Raw genomic sequence first — 20472 nt, 5'->3', positions numbered from 1 at the left:
TACCGGGCTTGGGGAGGCTCTTGCAAAATTTGCAGGGTTGTCCAAGATTTCGCAAGAGCCTCCAAGAGCTCAGTAAGCAAGTCTGAGAGCTTAAAAGCTCTTCCCACATAGGTAAAACCCTGCACAAAAGAGTTTTTAAGTTATCCTCCTTCCGTGCTTTTAATTTGCATTATTTAAACAATGAATATTGAATTTGCACATGTTAACTGTTGCCTGCATTTACACAAGATCACAGTATAGCGGGGAGCTTAAGGAGGGAGTACATCTAGCACTGCATGAGTGTTAGTGCTGTCAGCTTTAATAGCACTGATCACGTGATGGTGGTGGCAGTGAGGAAGTATTATTCCATGCACCCTTGTCCCAACAACAGAGGATCAAAGCTATCACTGACTATTTGTTTGCTACTACTGGTGTTCAGCAGCAGTGTATGTGTGTTATTTACTACTACATGTGAAAATCTTTTACTCTTGGCCAACATTCTTAGTCCATGAAAAGTTAAATGGAAATACTATCCAATATTCAAGCACAATGGTTCAAAACCAAATAGAAAAAAAATCTCAGCCCCTTTTACACACACATGCCCCTTAAAATTCTATCTATTACAGTATGCCATAAAATTTCACATTTCCTCCCCAAGTTACCTTTCATCAACTGAAGGCTCTTTTAGCTGCAGATGAGGCTTGATTCCAAACATAGGTCTGATGTTGGTTGATAAGGCTTTGATGGTGTAATTAATTTCATTTTCTCTTGTGACATCACTGTCATATCCTAGTAAAATATTTATAACCACAAGAACTATTGGAACTAAGAAGTAGGTGAATTATTTATTAATTTATTTTATTTGTATATAAGTGCACCAGAGACAACAAACAACAGTAGATAGGATCAAGACCAGCCCTTCAGTATAGTAAGTTGAAGGAGTACTTCAGTTCATGGGAAAGCACTTTGCAGAGCCTGCCCACTGATGAGGCAGTGTGAAGCACCCACCTGCCCCACTGCTTCCTCTTCCAGCAGAATGTCCCCCATCACCTCCTCCACCCACCCAGGGTACAGAAGACAAGCAGAAACACCTTGAGGAGTGCTCTGGTTCTTGCCGAGTTTGGCAAGAGGGGGGCACCTGGCAACAGTGGAGGGGGGGCATGGCAAGAGGTCAGGGAATGGTACATTCCCATTTTGCCTCAGGTGGCAAAACGGGATGCCACCTGGCACCGAGTGTTTGCAGAAGTAGCTGCAATACTGTGAAAGTTCCTGCTGGTAGAAGTGTTAATTTTTGCCAGTTTCTTCACTGCATGCAGCACCTACACAATGTCCTACACTACTGGGGTGTAGGAGTGTAGATTTCTAGTGGGCACAAGAAATCAGAAATTTGCCTCCCCCACTTCCACGAGCACAGCTCTGTTAATGGATATTTGGATCCCAGCCAACATAACATAAAATTACAATGAATATAATTTACTTAGGATTTTTAAAGGCATTTAAAACAGTAAACCGGTTTTGCTAAATATTTAATTTGCACACATACACACACACACACAAAAAAAAAACCCTGGACCTTTCAAACTGACATTCAGATTATGGAAGTTGCATTTATAATGGGAAGAATTAAAACTGCTTTATAAGATTGAAGTTATCTTAAAATAGTTACTTACCCCCATCTTCCTCAGAATCTAGATCAGATTCTTCACTGTCACACTGCCTGGTTTCTCGATGGCCCTCCATCTCATGGGTCCACAGCATTAAAGAGGTGTCTCCACCTCCAACACTGACTAATAAACTGTCATCATGAGTCCAACGAACATTTGTTACATGTGTGCTATGAGCCACATACCTCTTAAACTTCCCATATTTTCCCTGAATATGAAATATACAAAGAATGTAGAAAATTTCATTCATTAGCATTTTTAGGCAAGCCTACAAAGCATCTATATATGAGTCAAAGTAACACTGAACAATATGCTGGGCAGTAGTGGAGGGCCTGGTGCATCTGTGTCATTTACTTGACCTCCCTTTGGCTGCAATGCTGCTGCATATCATAATGGGAAAAAGACAGTCCAGCATTCCTGTTGGCACTGTTGCAAAACAATCCTGGTATGCAACAGCAGTGCAGCTGAAGGGAGGTCAGCTGAGAGCACAGCCCTTCCTCACTATCCACTACTGCTATCCTACATATCTACATAGCTACTATTATTTCAATCAACATTTGATGATCTCCTTCTACCGGTCAACAATAGAAAGTGTCCTTTCATACTGCATCACGGTGTGATATGCTGGTTTGACATCATCTGATAGGAAGTGCCTACAGAGGGTGGTGAATACAGCACAAGATATTATGGGCTGTCCCGCGAATCCGCTGGATGAAATAGCGGAAAAACGCTGCCTCAGGAGAGTGAGGAAAATTCTCAGGGATGATTCACACCCTTGTCGGCACTTTCTTGATCTCCTGCCCTCAGGCAGAAGATATAGAAGCATGATTAGTTGCACCAACAGGGTAAAGAACAGCTTCTATCCGTGGGTTGTTAGGCTGCTGAATGAAAAGATAACAACAGGGCAACTGGTGTTTCCTGCTTGGCAGGGGGTTGGACTCGATGGCCCTTGTGGTCTCTTCCAACTCTATGATTCTATGATTCTATGATTCTATTCTATGACTTTTGGGTTTGGTGGGTATGCATCAGTAAACGAGGGGAATTAAGACTAAGAGAGCTGAGTGGGGGGTGCTCGTGTAATCTCACTGTATACAAGTTGTACAAGAGACAATAAAGTATTTCAATTATGGCCAGACAAAGACAAAGGGAGTGTTTAATTAAAGAATAGAACACACAATTTCTCAGAAACAGAATGGTTTGCCAAATTATCTCCAAATCAGATAAACTCAACAAAAGGAAACAACCACAGGGTAGTTACAGGCTACAGTATTTGAAACATTAATACCCTTTTTTCAGTACCAGAATTACTCCGAACTCCAATGAATGACCCTTAACCACTGTCTCAGCTGCAGAGGTGTTATGGAATGTTTATGAACATTCCAACATATACATGGACGTCTGCTGCACAAATTAACCAGGCAGAGGGCCTTCTCAGCAGTGGCGCCCTCCCTGTAGAATGCCCTCCCATCAGATGCCAGGGAGATAAAAAATTACATGACATTTAGAAAACATTTGAAGGCACAGTCTGACACTGTTCCCCTTTGTCTAGCTTTGACTCCTTAAGATTGCTGGAGGCAAACCCAAGGGAAGAAATAGTCATCCACTTTTTTTTCTGTAGCCTTGCCTCCACAGCTATGTGTTGCAATGCCAGCTGAGATGTGATGCTAGAGGAATATCATTACTTGGGTTATGAGCTTGCATGGCCTGAGGAAGATGGCTAAAGATTTTACTGGAACACTTCATATTTTCATTCTCCCCCCCAAAATTAAAAAAATAACTGTTAGAACAAAAATCCTGGAGCATTATGGGTGGGAAAAGCTGTGCAGTGGAAATGTGGTGTTAGATGTGTGATTTGAGTTGTTGGTATGTGAATGGGGGATTGTGTAGTATGAAGGGATGTCAATCATATTCTTCTTACATTTGTGTCTTTGTCCAGGAGCTAAGGAGTTCTTACTTGAGAGATCTCCCATTTTATTTTCACAACAACTCTGTGAGGTATGTAAGACTCAAAAAGAGTCCTTTGGGTACCAGCAGAGAAGGGCTTTCAACCCAGGTGTCTCTAGTCCAAGTCCAGGACACTAGCCTCTGATTTGATAAATACATACATGTTCTAAAATGAATCTCTTCAACCTGAAATAGCCACTAGGAGTGGGGTACTAGAATCAACCAGTGGGCTGGAACCTTAACTCTATAAACCTCCATGGACCAAGTTTGACAGGTGTTTCTATCTATCATCTAGAATCACAATGATGTCAAGTAAACCATTTTTGCCCATGCAGTATGAAATCAAACCAACTGGGCAAAAAAACTGTGCATAGTACTTTCCAAGTACCATTTGCTGACTGGCAGTGCCTGGAAAGCCCTTTTCATTCAAGCCCTGTCATCATATACGACACCAGCTGTAGGACAGGTGGGAATGGCACAACTTGACTGTAACAGCCTGGCAGACCAAATGGAAAGATCTGTTAGACCTAGTTAGGGTGTGGGCCAGACGTTCCCTACCCAAGGGTTAAACAAAATCAAAATGGTGACAACTAAGGCCTGCTACACATATGCATACACATCACTTGAAAATATACCCTATGTTGGACTTCCGATCTCTGCAAGATGGTGAACGGAGCACAGATCTGATTGCTCCAACAGATCTGAGCCCTGCGGAGAGTCAGGGGGAAACGCCAAGACGTACCCCCCAAAAGTCTTGAGAGGGTTCTCAAGATGTCGAGGGGTCCAGCAGATTGCAAAGAGCTCTCCCGCAATTCCCAGACCCCTGCGCCAAAAGGCTCAGGAGAGTGGGGGAAAGAAGCAGGTTTGATTGCAGTCTTGGCAGCACGCTCCAGCCACCAGTAGAGATTTTCCGTAACCAACATTCAAGCCGACGGGAATGTAAAAAGATTAACTACTGAAATTAATTAAGCATAATTCGGCGCCAGACGAAGGATTAAAAAGGAAGTCTATTCTTCGTCTTCTGGGTAATTAAAAAAGTGCAGGTGGAAAACTATTATGTTATTTGATATTTACAGTGTGGGCCTGCTGATGGGAGAATTGAAAGTAATTGAAACCCATTCTTTATTGCTTGACATTGCTATAGGATTTTAAAGCTGGCCATGACTTGGTATTTGTGTATGGAAAAGAAAACGTGGTGCCAGGACTCTGACAACATCTGAAAGCCCTTACGCTGCCCTTCCAAAGCTTTTCCCCGGTTGCGGAGAGGAAAGGTTAAGGCAATTGAAATCTACTCTTCTTGGCTTGTTACTGATACTGGAGAATAAAAGTGGAAACTGGATTTTGAACTGCAGCCATCATTAAAACTGAACTCAGCAGAGGAGATTTGGATTAAGATAATTAAAGTATTCTGTTGGGGGAATATAAGAAAGACTTATCTCAGCTGGAGGGATCTACAGAGCACTGAACTCAGTTTCCTGTATATAAATCAGAATTTTAAGGAGGAGAAAAAAAACTGGCAAGAGAGGTTGACATACCTATTTATAAGGATCTTCAGGTGCTGCAACTCTTCAATCCACCCTGAGACATTTCAGAAAATTGGGTACTGAATTTAGTACTGTCTCTCCTGGACAATTAAGTGGTAATTCTTATGGATATATTGTTTTGGTCTCTTTTTTTAAGGTAGATCTTCGTGCTTTCAAACTGCTAGGTTGGCAGGAGCAGGGACCGAGCAACAGGAGCTCACCCCGTTGCGGGGATTCGAACTGCCAACCTTCTGATCGGCAAGCCCTAGGCTCTGTGCTTTAGACCACAGCGCCACCCCCGTCCCCAAGTTTTGATTAATTATGTGTAATTATTAGAAAATTGGGTAAATGGAAATGTAAGAGAATGTTGTTTATATAAATAACCAGAAGAGGGGATGGAGAGAAGTCTGGAGATTCCTAGAATCTTGAAGAAAAGGTTTTGAAAAGATATTTCTATACATAGGGATTGGGGTTAAAAATGTTCTTTTTTATTGATGTTAATCTGGAATTAAATTGTTTAAAACAATAAAAAAATTATTTAACAGAAAATATACTCTATGTTGACTTACAGATGAGCATGTGAATTGTCTCCATTGAAATGCATTGTGTCTGAGAAAATGTGGTACAATATGAATGCTTGATCTGTAGTTTTGATCTGTGTTAAAGCTGATTCACATATACCAATGAGAGAGAAGAATACAAGTGTATTTTCAATGATTGTAGGTATGAAAACAGTAGGACTTTGTTATTTAACCCTCATAAGACTCATTATGCAAACACTGCATATTTACTTACTTTGGCAGGGTATCGGAAAAGCTTTACAAATCCAAAATCATCTCCTGTTGCCAAAACTGTACTATCACTGGTGAGGCACGAAGCAGTTACATCTGTAACTTCTCCAATTATTGGCCAAATTCCTTCACAGCAGGAGCCTAGAACACTTGTCCAGGATGTCCAGGAAATCTTTTCTGCCTATAAAGATAGCCTGTTTGAGAAAGGATACTTATCCATAGTTATACATCTGATCTCAGAGCAAACACCATAATCCTAGAGGTATACGCTATTCGCATCTCCCACTGAAATAATTAGGCATTACCTATGACAACTGCAGACAAAATGCTTTCAGTTTGAAGGAGGATCTTATGGGTGTTTTATGAGGATGTGTTATCACCCAGTATTTGAGAAAATTTATTCCAATTACATTCTAATCTTCTTATCTTCACATGTCTGACAATTAATATGACTATGGCCATTAATACTGTTTTGAACTATGATAGAACACTGTGTGAATGATACTTTCCCATTGTACAACAATACCTTTATTAAATTTATTTTTATCATTTGACAAGATACTTTGACTAATTAAAGGCTGAGAGCCAGCATGTGAATACCATAAATGCAAACAGGAATTTGCTACTGTTAGCTATGCAGAAAGTTTATTGTTTCCATATCTAACAGCAAGAACGGTTGCTTGCATGGTTTGCTTTAATGTCCTGAGGATAAACTGCGGGGAGAAGAATTTACACTACTTACAGCACAAGCCTATGCAAGTTTTCTAGGAAGTCAGCCCAGTTATGTTCAGAGGTTTTTCTTTCTCTCAGGACTGAAGCCTTAATGTGTTTGTGTTCTTTACTTCTATTTGTAGGACATAATTTGGGAAGGTTTTCTTTATATAAGGAAATCTTAAAGATTCCCTGACGTACCTTGACTTCCTGTGTCTTGCTGGTGATTAGTATAAACCACATTTGTAGCATTTGAATTTAATTCATATAGGTGAGTTTCTTAATCTACCTGAAAGTGCAACACAGTAATACTCACTATTCTAATCTATTCTGGTCTTGTAAATCTATTTCATTGCTTGTTCTTAGTTTCTAATAGTCTGATTCCAAGACTTGCTGTACCACCAAGATAACATTTCATTTGAGGAATACTGACAAGTGTACCACAACAATGCAACAAACCACAGCATTAAGCAGAGATACTAGCTTTTTTGGTGGTGGTGGTGGGGATATTGACAACAATTTCATTAAGCGAGGAAATACAATTATTTGGTGATAAAAAGTATTTTCAGATTTTGTAGGGGGGGGGAGCTGGTATTGCAAATGAAGAATCTATCCTTAATGGCATCTGATAGGACATTTGTAAAATAGGTCTGCCTAGCAGGGTATTGGGATCTAGTAAAAATTTGCTGGTATTTAATTTTCAATTTAAATTTTGGATATCTTGAAAAGAGAAGCTGCAGCATTTACTTTTGTGGCTAAGTCTTTGTCCTTCACTAAAGAAATATATATAAGGAGGAAATTCCACAATTTCTTTTACATATTGACAAGGACCAAAACAACAAGTCTGAACCATATATTCTGCCAAGGTCTCAAAACACTATCACAATTGGTAAGGCAGAATTTAGATGTCGCTCACTGAAGGGATTAGAGTTCCAGAAGCTTTGGAGTTTTAGAACAGCAACTTTTGCATTCTACCACTAGGTGGACCTCAAGTCCCACCTGATGTCATCTTACATGCACAAGCAAATAACATACAGGCAGAGACCACCACCCCCTTTACACACATTCAGTATGTGTGCAACCATGTACTGTACAGTATATGCGCATCACAACGAACCCAGAAGTGACCCAGAAACGTCATAAATACATCACTGAAACATTACTAAAAGGTGGGGGCAGGGTGGTGACAGAATGGGTTGTCTGAAGGCTTTTTCAATAGGTTTCAATTATACACGATTTCACCAATGTGTGTGGTGCCTCGGGATGTAACCCCACGTAAATGTGGGGCTGCCTGTAGTGCCTTCAAAATTATGTGAATGACAAAAAGAAAATATATATATTATTTACAAAATTGTATTTGAATTGAATGGTAAAACTTCTTACCTCTGTACTGGGAATTATCTGTTTTTTCCCCCGAGGAGCTTCAAAAAACAACTGTTCCTTAGCACCAGTGTTGACTTGTAAAAGCTTGCCTAAAAAATGTTCACCAAATACAAAATCTCATTGAAGACTTTTTTGTTTGTAGTTTGTTTACACAATATTTATTAATTCACTTCCTATGAAAATTTGTGAGAAATTCATCACTATCATTTGGAAATGCTACACAAAATTCATGCATAGTTTACACTTTCCAAGCTACAGAAATATAGTCATTTTGAAGCAATTGTATTTCTTACCTCTTACATCCCAATCAATGTGTGTCACATAACTGGAAGAGCCCTTGCAGATTCCAACCCGCTTACTGCTCATTACATTGTAGATATCTACAAACGTATCATACGATGCTACAGATAAGTATTTTCCAGCGCCTAAAATGCAATCATAAGGAGATGAATACTTTCCCAAGTAACCTGATTTTCTACAAAAATAAATGTGAATCACATAATCTTTGGAAATGTCTTATTTGTAGTTTTGAGGTATGGTTTATGTTTCATGCTGTCTTGTTAGCATTTGTTTGCAAATTATTGCAAACCTATGCCAAAGGGAGGGGGGAGCAGCCTGCAAGTAAAAAAAAGCAATTACATATGGAAAACATGTAAGAATAAATACTGAGGCAATAGATATCTCTAGATAAGTCTTATTATTGTAATTGTGTTGTTCAGATATTGTAAATATGTCATTGGGAAATATTTTACTTTTTTTAATGTATTTGATTTTCCCCAGGAAGAGCAGATCTTGATTAATGGGGAAGAGGGAATACAGGCTGGCATTTTGATACTAGCAATGTTATTGCATGCAAGAGGAGCACCCATCCCACAATAAATATCCATCTGGAAGAATACTATGAAGAACAAAATGTTACATGGACTGCAGATGCAGATACAACCTTAATTAATCTTCAGTTACTACCCAACCTAGAAGTAATTTATGATGGGTACAGACTTAGAGAAAATAGGGTTCATGAGGCCAAAAGCATTCTATTGCCAATCTCAGAAGGCAAATTCATACACTTTGAAAAGTGTTTAATGAATATAATGTTATGTGGGTTTTTTTTTTTGGGGGGGGGGGTGTTCAGCCTTCATGGTGCCTTCATGATGCCCTTGTAATTACCGGGATCAGGGATCCAGCAAGGGTTAAAATCTAATGCACGTAAAATGTGGGCTTCCTTAAATTCCAATATATTCCAAGAGCTCTTTCCAAAAGTGCCAACATTTCCCAACATCCGCTTTCTTAAAGATCTCTTCTCTCCCTCAGCATTACAGTGTAAATGTAAGGAGCTTTCAAATTGTCCAGTATTTATTCCCTCAAATTTTAAGTGGCCTTATTACCTTCTCTCCCTCGCATCCCGCAGTACTTTGTATTCTTTTCTTTGGTTCATTTTATTAACAGTTTTGTTTTTTTTAAATGTCTTTAACTGTGCATTTGTTGGGGAAAGGATACGGGTCAGTGGCAGAATGCATATTTTGCATGCAAGAAATCTGAGGCTCAATTCCTGGCATCTTCACTTAGGGCTGGGGAACGCCCCTGTCTGCAACCTTGGGCAGCCACTGTCAGTTAGTATAGACTGCACTGAGCTAGATAGTCTGACTCAGTATAATAGAGCTTCTTTTTGATATGTGAACCCAGCACTGCAGGACTCAACCAAGACAATTTCTCCCCAAAGTGGTGTGATTCAAGATTTCCAATTGTGTCCTGAAAATCCTCCAAGCATACAGCTACATGAACATTCAAATAAGTGCATGTGTGTTAGGTCTGCAACACTTTCCCAGCCAGCACCCTTACAGCATAGTAATCATAATTCTGAAAAGGCCTTAAATTGACAGCAACTGAGTGGGAAAAATCTTGCCATAATGGCATTCTACAATTCTGAGTGACTTATCTGAAGCCGATTACAGGCAATTCTCAATTTGTGTGTGTTTGATGCATGTATGATTACAACCACTGTGTTTGACACTGGAAGAGGGCAGGGTGGAGCAGGGTGGGATTACACATGCTCCGCTGATGCGCATGATGACCCAGAATATAACCCCTATGTAAAAGGGGGGGGGGGGAGTTTGCCTGTACTTACCTGGAGAAAATCGTATATCTGAAATAACGTCCTTCCTATGATGAAAAGAAACAAGATCCTCCAGAGTGTCTGAATTTACTATTAAGAAACTTCCATCATTGAGACCTACTGCTAATGCCTTCCCGTCAGGAGAAAAACAACAAGATCTTCCCCCTGCCAAATGCAAAGAGACATATTTTAGTTCTAACTGGAGGCCTGCAGGCATTATTTTGCTGGAAAATGTGATGTATTATTATGTTGCACTTTCAAGTGTTCAAACTGTTACATGTACTTTCATTGATCCTTCATCTCTACAAGGTAAGTCAGTATGGGGAGTAATAACAATAATAATAATAATAATAATAATAATAATAATAATAATAATAATAGCAGCAAACTTCACACAACTTGAATCTAAGTTTAAATCTTTTTTACATTTTATTGTTCTAATACTAATATTATTTAATGCAATGTCACTTAGATTCTAATATGAGTGAATGGCAAAATGTTTGCAAATTTTGATGAAAAGCACCATCATCTTACCCTTCTTCAGTTTTCTAACAGCAAGCATGCAATGGCTGGGGGACAGATCCCATATTCTTAAGGTTTTATCATCACTTACAGTGGCACAAATAGGTAAATGAGGATGGGTAGCTAAACCCCAAACTTCTCCTTCCATGTGACCCTATAACAAACAAAAACAATTCAATTTAATTTGCTATATTACAAACAAGAATTAAGAATTGATTTAAAAACAACAGAGGATGCAGCCAACTTATTAAACCACACTAGAAATTATTATGAGTTTGAGGACTATAAATTACTGTATTTTATTGATTGAAAATAAAAAATCTGAACTTTTTTTCACAATGCTTCACAAGCCAATTGGCGGCCCATGGGAAGTGCTGCTCAAGGTGCTTTGAAGGCACTACCAATACCAGTAGCCTGCAAAGCCCCTTTCTGCAAGTTCCAGCTTTACCTGCCCCACACCTAGGCATGGCTAGACTAAAACAGCCTCATGGGCTTGGTGCAGGGGCAAACCTAGGCTTTAGTTCACCCAGGTCAAAGACCCAGTTTGGCACACACACACCCCACACACATTTGCGTACACACACACACACAGAGAGACTGGGAGCATCAATGGCACCCCTTTGGAGGCTTCACCTGGGGCAAAAAACCTGGCTAACCCCCACCTCGTAGATACAGCACTAGCTTGGGAAAGCTAAAGGTTCTCCACTCCTGGCACAGACATTACTATGTAACTGTTCTATATATTAAGAACTTGTACTTAAGCTTGCTTTTCCCTCCTCCCTCCCATTCCTTTTTCCTCATTATTATTATTATCATGTCTTTTTCATGGGAAGAGACCATCTTAGTAGTGATTTTTGTAAGCTGCTCTGAGAGCCTTTTAGGCTAAATGGCAGGTTATAAATGCCCCCAATAGACAATCAAACAAACCCACCTCATCCCCATCCCCTGCACAGTTTTGCCAATCTTTTAAAATGGATTTTCTTCTTCTGAAGGTGATGAACATGGGGGAAAACAAGAGAGATGACTGGACCAGTATCCAAGTTGCCAATCAGTAAGTTTGTCAAATGCTGAAGGCAGGAGAAAGCCGGAAATGTTTGTTTGTACACAGCCACAGCCTTACCACATTGATCCTAAATTGGCATTTCACACCACCAATTATGAAACATTATTATAGCAGCTGTACTTTAACATTTCAAAACTAAAAATGTTTTTAAAAGAGAGAAATATATGGTTAATATTTACTGTACCTGAACAAGCAATGTTATTGGCCCACTTTTATCAACTTCCAGTATTTCACCATTCTTTGTGCCCACTAAAATATGACCATGTCCTAATGATATGGCACGTATAGAAGGGTTATCTTCTAAAAGGAGACCTAAATGAAAATATGTATATATATATAAGAGCTCAATTTCGGATGAAATCACTATTTTAATTGGAAAGCTTATTATTTGCTTGTTTAATTTCTGACATAATCCTGGCTTGAACAGAAAATTCAGACTTCCCAGTCTCTCTCTCTTATCTTTGGCTTCTGTTATGCAATCCAGTGCACACTTACCTGGAAATAAGTCCAGTGGAATTCAGTAGAACTTATTTGGGAGTGGACATGTATGGGTTTTCTCTTTTCAATCCACTTTTAAACATCTTCCTTCTGACAGTTACAAAGGGCCATATTCTCCTCCCCCCAAGCCCCCCCCCCCCCCGATCTGCTCTGGAGGTCCAGGAGAGCCCCCAGAACAGCACATGGGGGAAGGAAAGGGAAGATTGTTTTGTCAGTCAAGCAGAGATGCTTGCATTGATAGAACCATCTCCTTAGCATGATGTACAATACAACCAAAAAACCCCACACAAATAAACGGTGTCTTAGCTGAAACTTGTTTCCAATTTTGTCTTGACCCACATGATAATATACAGAAATCAATATATAGAACAGCAATCTAAGCTTTAACAAAAGTTCAGAGGTATGATGAATGAACTAAATAAATAAATGTTACCTTTGGAGCCAGGGGCCAAGGCAGCCCTTTTGATGGCATATGTTTTGAGACACCGTTCAAAGGTGTCATCCCAAAGAGCCACAACTCCATCCTTGCCTCCAGTTACAAATCCCTGAAAACATTAGAAATATTAGAAAGTGAACAGCAGAAAAGTTCTGTGGTACAGTAAACTTTAGTATGTTATTTAAATATGAATGCTGCTCATCAATCATTCCAGCACTGCAATCTTGGACAGCATATCTATAGCAATCCTCATTATCCATACTTCTGAAGTCATGTAGAACAGTAAATAAACATGAATATGGCCAAGATGTATATTATTTAACTCAGATTAGCAGGGGTGATATTTCAGAGATGATTCCAGCTTCATTCTAAAATGTGTTAGAAATTCTATTCAAATCACCAAAAAATAGATTTAACCTTAATTGTCCTGAGAGCAGTGAGACTACCTGTGTGCTTTCAATTTATTTGCACAAGTATTACTTTAAAGCAGGCTAGTTAATTTCTTCATTGTAAAAAACATCATCCATATTAGACTGTGCAGCATTAGGGGACACTAGAATGCTTTCAAAAGCACTTCATTATATGGCAGGTGGTTCTCTTGTTAAAAAAAAAGAAGAAGAAATCTTATTGGGCCTGACAAAACACCAAGGTGTGCCTAAAGCAGCTCTTTAGATATTGGCTATACAGGGACGCAGGTGGCGCTGTGGGTTAAAGGCTCAGCGCCTAGGACTTGCCGATCGAAAGGTCGGCGGTTCGAATCCCTGCGGCGGGGTGCGCTCCCGCTGCTCGGTCCCAGCGCCTGCCAACCTAGCAGTTCGAAAGCACCTCCGGGTGCAAATAGATAAATAGGGACCGCTTACCAGCGGGAAGGTAAACGCGTTTCCGTGTGCGGCTCTGGCTCGCCAGATGCAGCTTTGTCACGCTGGCCACGTGACCCGGAAGTGTCTCCGGACAGCGCTGGCCCCTGGCCTCTTGAGTGACATGGGCGCACAACCCCAGAGTCTGTCAAGACTGGCCCGTACGGGCAGGGGTACCTTTACCTTTACCTTTATACATTTTTAAAAATACAATAAATTATTATTGATCCATTTTCAAGATAAGCTACTCACTTTTTCTAGTGCATGCATACTGAACACAGGGCCATCGTGTGCTTTCACAGTTTTTATGAGGAAGAGATCTCTCCATATGCATACATCCCCCGTTGAAGTTCCAGAAAATGACATCTCTTCTGTCCAGCCATAAACTGCACACATCATTGTATCAATCTTCCCCATTGGACCTACATAGCCCTTTTTCCCAATCAGTCCACCACCTTAAATTAAAATTAAATAATAACAATAAAAATAATTATTCGGTATCTCTATGAACCTAACTATGTATCTGTATGGGTGTAATTTTCTAAAAGATGATACAGGAACATTTTTAATGTGTGTGTCACTTTAATTTATTAAACATGCGATTTCTTTTGTTCCAAAATTGAGAGAAAATGTGTACATCAGCAAATGGACTTAGACAGCACAATAGCTCAGTTGGTAAAGCACGAGACTCTTAGAACTCAGCTAGATCAGTAAAGAAAAGGTGATTTATATGCATTGTATATGTGATATAACACTGTGCCACCAGATGTCACTGTGGAGTTCCGTTTTTCTCTACCTGTAAATTTACAAAGTGTTTAACTGAAACACTTCTTTCATGTGTTTAGATCCAGCCTCAGGGTTGTGGGTTCAAGCCCAATGTTGTGCAAAAAGATTCTTTCATTGCAGAGAGTTGGACTAGATGACCCTCATGGTCTCTTCCAACTCTACAATTCTATGACTGTAGTCCTATGCACACTTAAGGATAAGATAAGAACATAAGAGCTCTGCTGGGTCAGACCAAAGCAACTTGTTTTCACAATGGCCAAACAGATGCCCATGGAAAGCCTGCAGGAGAGGAGCACAGGAGCACTCTCTCCTCTTGTGCTCCCCAGCAACTGATATTGAGGCATACTGATAGTCTTCACCATGAGTTTGCCTAATCCTCTGTTAAAGTCATCCACGATGGTGGCCACTACTACAAGAGAGATGCAAATAATTAATTTGACTTGTCTTACCTGCTCTTCGCCAGAATTTTATGTGTTTCATTCCAGCTGTAAGAAGTTTATCAGGCATGTAGGGGTTAATCTTGACAACAAATATCTTGTCTTTGCTCCCCCTAGAACAATATACAAAATATTTTGACTTTTGATTTGTGGGGAAAGCTTTCTCCGTGGCAATAAAGTTAAGGAAAACAAAAATCTTGGGTTGGACCAGATGAGCTTTGAGGTCCCTTCCAACTCTACCATTCTATGAATTGTTCACACTCAGTAGTGAATCGATGTGTTGGGGAAAATGGAAGAACTGTCTATTTTTTACTTTTAAAAACATGAAGATTGATCCAGCACAATGCAGTGTTTTTTTATTTATTTTATTGTATGCATGTGAATTAAATGGTTCACAACGATTATATTCAGTTATATTTCAATAACTTTTTCAAGAGGTTTGGATCATGTTTACAATACAGTTAGGGTATAGTCTGGTATGGTAGACTCTGAAACACTACTTTCACTAGCCTATATTCAGTACAGTATTAAGAATACCTCTGCTCTATTAACACTATATTTTTACTTAAAAAAGTTCACAAACTCATGAATCAGAATACACAATCGTGTTGAGAAATAGCAGTATGAAGTAGTTTCTCAGCCTGCTAAGAAACAGTTATCTATGTCTGCATTAAATGATGCTGTCAGGGGCTCAGGAGCAGAGGCACAGGGAAGAGAGGAGGTGGAGAGCGAAGGGGAAGAATCCGAGGGGAGCGTAGGAGAAGAGGACAGTGGACCGAGGGATTCCATGAGCCTCTCCAGCGAATCGGAAGATTCACAGAAGGGGGCGCCAGTGGCCAGGGGTAGGGGGTTCCCAAGGGGGACACCCCAGGAGCAAGGGGGCAGCAGGGACTCCCAGAGCAGTAGTTGGAAATCAGGACCAGCTTCCCCACCAGAGCAGAGTGGGGGGGAAGAGTCCCAAGTATCGGGGCCAGTGCATTCCCCACCAGGGAGAGAAGATGAGGCAGGGCTGACCACGCCTCCATCAGAAAGTCGGACAACGGAGGGGAGGTCAGATCCGGCCAGTATCCCGGAAGAGGGAAGCAGTGACCGAAGTAGTGTAACGGTTAGGAGAAAGGTCACTGGGTTGGCGCGAGAGGCAAGTTCAAATGTACAGGAGCGCGGGACAGCAGAGAATGAGGATTGGGAACCGGGTCCTAAAGCCCGCAGGAGGCAGGGGGAGGAGCTAAGCGACTCAGCGTCGGAAGAGTCCAGAAAGGGCAATGCCCCAGCGGGCAGGAGGACCCAGAAGAGGAGAGAGCAGCGGAAAAGGTGGAGCAGGGCTAGGATCTTAAACTGGTGTCAGAGGGGAGGAGACTCAGACGGGACTTCGCCGATCTAGGGTTTAAGATGTAGGGCTGCGCGCTGTGGCTTTGAAATGAAAATTGAACTTCAATAAAGACTTTTGTACATTACGACAGCCTAGCGTTGGTCCTCTGTGAGCTGGGACCTAGAGGCAGCTCTGACAGATGCATATAATACCTTCCTTTGTTAATAATAAAGGCTATAAGACTTCTGACCATCACAGTGGTGATGAGTTATGGTGACTTCTAGTATCAGCCCTTTTATTCATATTATTTACTCACTTTGTGGACTCCACCTTTTGGTCAGGGCCCAGATCCACAAGATGGCTATTAAATGAAACACCATGTATCAGAGTGCAGATATGGTTATCTTCTTGCACTTATTGGAGTGGGGGCGCAAAAGTATGGCTTCCCACTGGGTACTCTTATCCTACATCTGGGAATGCAGGACTTTTGTGAGTGGGTCCAATGAACATACAGTCAAACCTCCATTGTTGAACGTAATCCGTTCCAGAAGACCGTTCGACTTCCAAAATGTTCGACAATCGAAGATCAAAGGGCAGTTGGCAAAATCAATGGAGAAAAAAAGAGAAAAAAACTCCCTGGAAGCTGTTTTGCTTCCAAAAATCATTTGAAAACCAGAGCAGTTACTTTCGGGTTTTCAGCATTTGGGAGATGAAACGTACAATAACGGAGACGTTCGGGAATCGAGGTTTAACTGTATAATGTGCATATAAAGTCAAAATGCGCTTTCAATTCCTGGATTAAATGTAGGGTATCATTCATGCAATTCACACCTATGCCCTAGGCATGCTGTACAGGGGTCAGCAAACTTTTTAAGCAGGGGGCCGGTCCGCTGTTCCTCAGACCTTGTGGGGGGCTGGGCAATACTTTGAAAAAAATATATGAACGAATTCCTATGCCCCACAAATAACCCAGAGATGCATTTTAAATAAAAGGACACATTCTACTCATGTAAAAACACACTGATTCCTGGACTGTCCGCGGGCGATTGGGCCAGATCCGGCCCCAGGCCTTAGTTTGCCTACCCATGTGCTATATCCGCACTTTGCTGTCCAGTGGCTCAAGAAGACACAACCTCACTTTCACACTGTGTATAGGTGAAGGTCATTCAAACCTCCTCAAGAGTACTTGTACTTTTCATCCTGGCCACTTATGCCTTGATTTGTTTCCATAATTAAGCTAAACTCTTACCTGACTGATGAAAGCTTCTCTCCTTTTCTCCAGTCCCAAAGAACAATAGTGTGATTGTCATCTATTCCAACGGAAGCTAACCGTTTGCCATCCGCTATAAAAGAAAATTATAAGAATGATGGGCATAATCATAATTCTGTAATCAGGAGGATATGTTAATGTCTATGGAAATCTCCTTCATGTTCAAATCCTCATTCTCACTCATTTTTGTATCTAAGCAGGAGCTATGTTGATTAGGGTATACTCTGTATACCCATATTTATTCTTTCCATGTCTTTTTCATGTTCATTAGGAATATCACTCATTACCACTTTCCCAGAGTCCCTCCAAAATTGGACGTTTGATTTTCCATTCCCTCCTTTCTAGGCTTTCTACATACTGACTAGCAGTCACTGGACACTATTAAAATATATATCAAAACATATATATATAGGCCTTTGATCTGTATGGAGTCAACTGGTTCTGAATGGACTGTACTCTCCTAGAGTTAGGCAAATGAGTACCAAAGACAGGGACATTCCAGTGCTGGCCACAAATTTGTGTAATATGACCCCCACCCCAACCTCAAAGGACACAGGGCACCTTTATTAGTGACTTTTACCACAATCATTTTTCTTCAAGCCTAAATCAGAATTTCTACAGCATAATGAGAGGAAAGCCTGAAAATGAGGCTAATCTCCTCAAAGCAAAGAGCAAAATATTGCAGTTGTTCTTATAGCAATGTAATAGTGATCTATTCTTAGGACCTAAAAAGCTGTGTCACATTTCCAACAACTATAGTTTCCAAGTCAAAAGATGATCAATCATAAATACCTGAAAAGTCAACAGCACAAACACCATATTGATGATAGCCCTTTAACACAGACAGTGGTTTGATTGTCTCTGTATCCCAAATATGGATTGAGCAATCACGACCAACCTTAAACAAAAGAGATTGAACACCTTATGCAGAAAGAAAACTAACCAACTAAAAAAATTCCAAGAGGTATAATGCTTATTTGTCCATAACATCCATTTCATGTTTCTTTCACATGGTTATAACACTAATTTGGATACAAGAAATAAAATTATGGTTCACAGGTCTCAGACTATGTTCTTATTCTGAATGTTAGCTATGTGTATAAAGAAGCAGAAATATGCAGGACTATTAAAAGAGCACCCTTTTCACCTTTGTTTAATCAAATTGGGGTTAATTCAACTGAATTCAATCTTTTGCAAAATGTCACATTTTATCAGTATCTTCATCAAGCACATTCTATACTATAGCTACAAATATGAATGCTCCTATTTCAGATATTCTATAAACACTAGCCATTCTATACTTCAGTAGTTCCAGTGTCCACACGAGGGCACTAATGTACACGCAGCTGCTTTAGCATACTTTGATGTAAGTCATGTAATGAGAAATCTCCCAAAAGAGGAATACAGCATTCCTCTATATAGAAGAAAGCAGGAAAACTCTTGCAGGGAGAAGTATGCAGTAGTGCATGATGCAGGTATAAAGATTTTGCAGAGGGATAGTAGTCATGTTAGTCTCTTGCAGGAAAAATGAAAGATATTTTTGTTAGTCTTTAAAGTGCCACAAGACTTTGTTTCACACTTCCAGCATAAGCTCTTTCATAGTTGAATAAATCTATGCCTACTTGTTTTTACTCAAGTAACCAAGCTGAAACCTGTCTTCTACAACTGTACTGCTTTCACATGCTTTTCACAGAGGCATATTCCACAGAATTATGAAATATAAATTTATAAGCTCACTAAAACAACACAGGATTTCTAGTTCTCCTAAACATGAATCCTACCTGGCCTGTTGCCACATAGTCCTTTAAGGGATGAATAGCAAGACACAGAATATCATCATCATGACCCAAATAAAAACGTTGTGTGTTCTGCTGCCGATTGTATACTACACCCACTGCTGCAACATGGTACACAATTTCTCCAGTCTGAGTGTAAAATAAATTACTGCGACAGTCATAGCCTCTGTAACTAATAAAACAGTTAGACATTTAGGCATCATGACACAGTACAATCAACTAAATATTTTTGTTTTTATAGTTACATACTGCAAAATGATTTTGATAGTTCCATCAAAAGTACTCCAAAAGAATAAAAATATCTCTAGTATGGGAGAACAGTAAATCAGGCAAGGTTACATCAACAATTTCCCCCTTCAAGTGATAATTGTAGGAGGCATAAAGAAATTTGAAAATAACTTGTATGGTTAAAAATATATTTCAATGTTTTTCTCTGTTTCTGGAGGATAAACTAAGAATATTATGTAGCTGGTCCTTTAAAATGTTTATTTATTTAATTAAATATTTAATAGTTATAATCTGCACTTTCATAAATTATAGTAAAAAAACTTAAAACATACAAAATGTAATAAAAGCAGTTCATAAATATCAATAAAACATATTTTTTAAAAAACACCAGTAGATACAGGTTGGTTGTAAAAAGAAATTGATGTTGTGAAGGCCTCTATGAGCAATACAGTTTTCATAAGATATCTGAAAGGATGCAGGGGCAGTTCCTGCCAAACCTATACTGGTAAGGGCCAGGCTGCCACTAAAGGCTCAGTGCCTAATGAAGGCCAATTGAACTTCAAGGGTGTGTTCTGCTTCTTTCTCCCATTTCTCATAGAACTAGTTACTCCAAATTAACCATTTACTAGAAGAATGTCCAGTTAACCCTTCCTTAACCTACAGAAATTAACCATTTACTAGAAGAATCCTTAATTTGTCCTAGTGATTCATTGAATCCAAGCATTAGAAAAACAAAACTTTCACAAATCTAGCAAATTCTTTAGTTATGATATTCAGAAAGCTGCAACTGAATTTCTCTGTCTTGTGCATAGGTTTTTGTTTTTTTAAAGGATAAATATTACTGCATATGGGGAGGGTTTGAAATGACCTCATGGTGCTGGAAGAGAAAGGTTTAAAGTGTTCTACCCTGCATCATTTCCCCTAGTTATATCCCCTCCCCAAAAAACTGCTATTTACCCTCAGGGCAGATCAGGTATAATACATTTTCCCAGTATGGTCTTTCTATGTTTTCACCTGCAAGCAAATAGTACTTTTTTGGGGAAGGGGGAGATTTAAATCAGAAAAAAATGGAGTTTGAGGGAAGGAGACATACGTTCCCCTCAGCACTGTGGTCCCAATCCAAATGGCCCCATGAACGCTTTCGTGTTTTTCTAAAAATAAA

At 39.9% G+C, this 20472-nt stretch overlaps 1 protein-coding gene across 14 annotated transcripts in view; it reads right to left on the bottom strand.

Moving 5' to 3' along the window:
• EML5 (EMAP like 5) overlaps positions 1-20472 on the bottom strand; it is an 80344-nt gene that overhangs the window by 23429 nt on the left and 36443 nt on the right. For all 14 annotated transcript variants that reach the window (XR_013832153.1, XR_013832154.1, XR_013832155.1 and 11 more), the window contains 14 exons: positions 19068-19254; positions 18079-18184; positions 17266-17359; positions 14720-14820; positions 13737-13939; positions 12625-12736; positions 11878-12005; positions 10643-10784; positions 10121-10273; positions 8289-8420; positions 7996-8084; positions 5906-6082; positions 1650-1851; positions 642-768 (listed from right to left, as the gene is read on the bottom strand). Coding sequence is in view for 11 of the 14 variants with exons in the window: in XM_079947719.1 (XP_079803845.1) it covers positions 642-768; positions 1650-1851; positions 5906-6082; positions 7996-8084; positions 8289-8420; positions 10121-10273; positions 10643-10784; positions 11878-12005; positions 12625-12736; positions 13737-13939; positions 14720-14820; positions 17266-17359; positions 18079-18184; positions 19068-19254 (1953 nt within the window). In the remaining 3 variants the exon portion in view is untranslated. The remainder of the gene's footprint in view (positions 1-641; positions 769-1649; positions 1852-5905; positions 6083-7995; positions 8085-8288; positions 8421-10120; positions 10274-10642; positions 10785-11877; positions 12006-12624; positions 12737-13736; positions 13940-14719; positions 14821-17265; positions 17360-18078; positions 18185-19067; positions 19255-20472) is intronic.

This window comes from Podarcis cretensis (genome assembly GCF_951804945.1).
Source record: "Podarcis cretensis genome assembly, chromosome: 1".
NCBI classification, from domain to species: domain Eukaryota; kingdom Metazoa; phylum Chordata; class Lepidosauria; order Squamata; family Lacertidae; genus Podarcis; species Podarcis cretensis.
The sequence above is the reverse complement of the archived record's forward strand: the minus strand, read 5'-3'. Positions and strand labels throughout refer to the sequence as shown.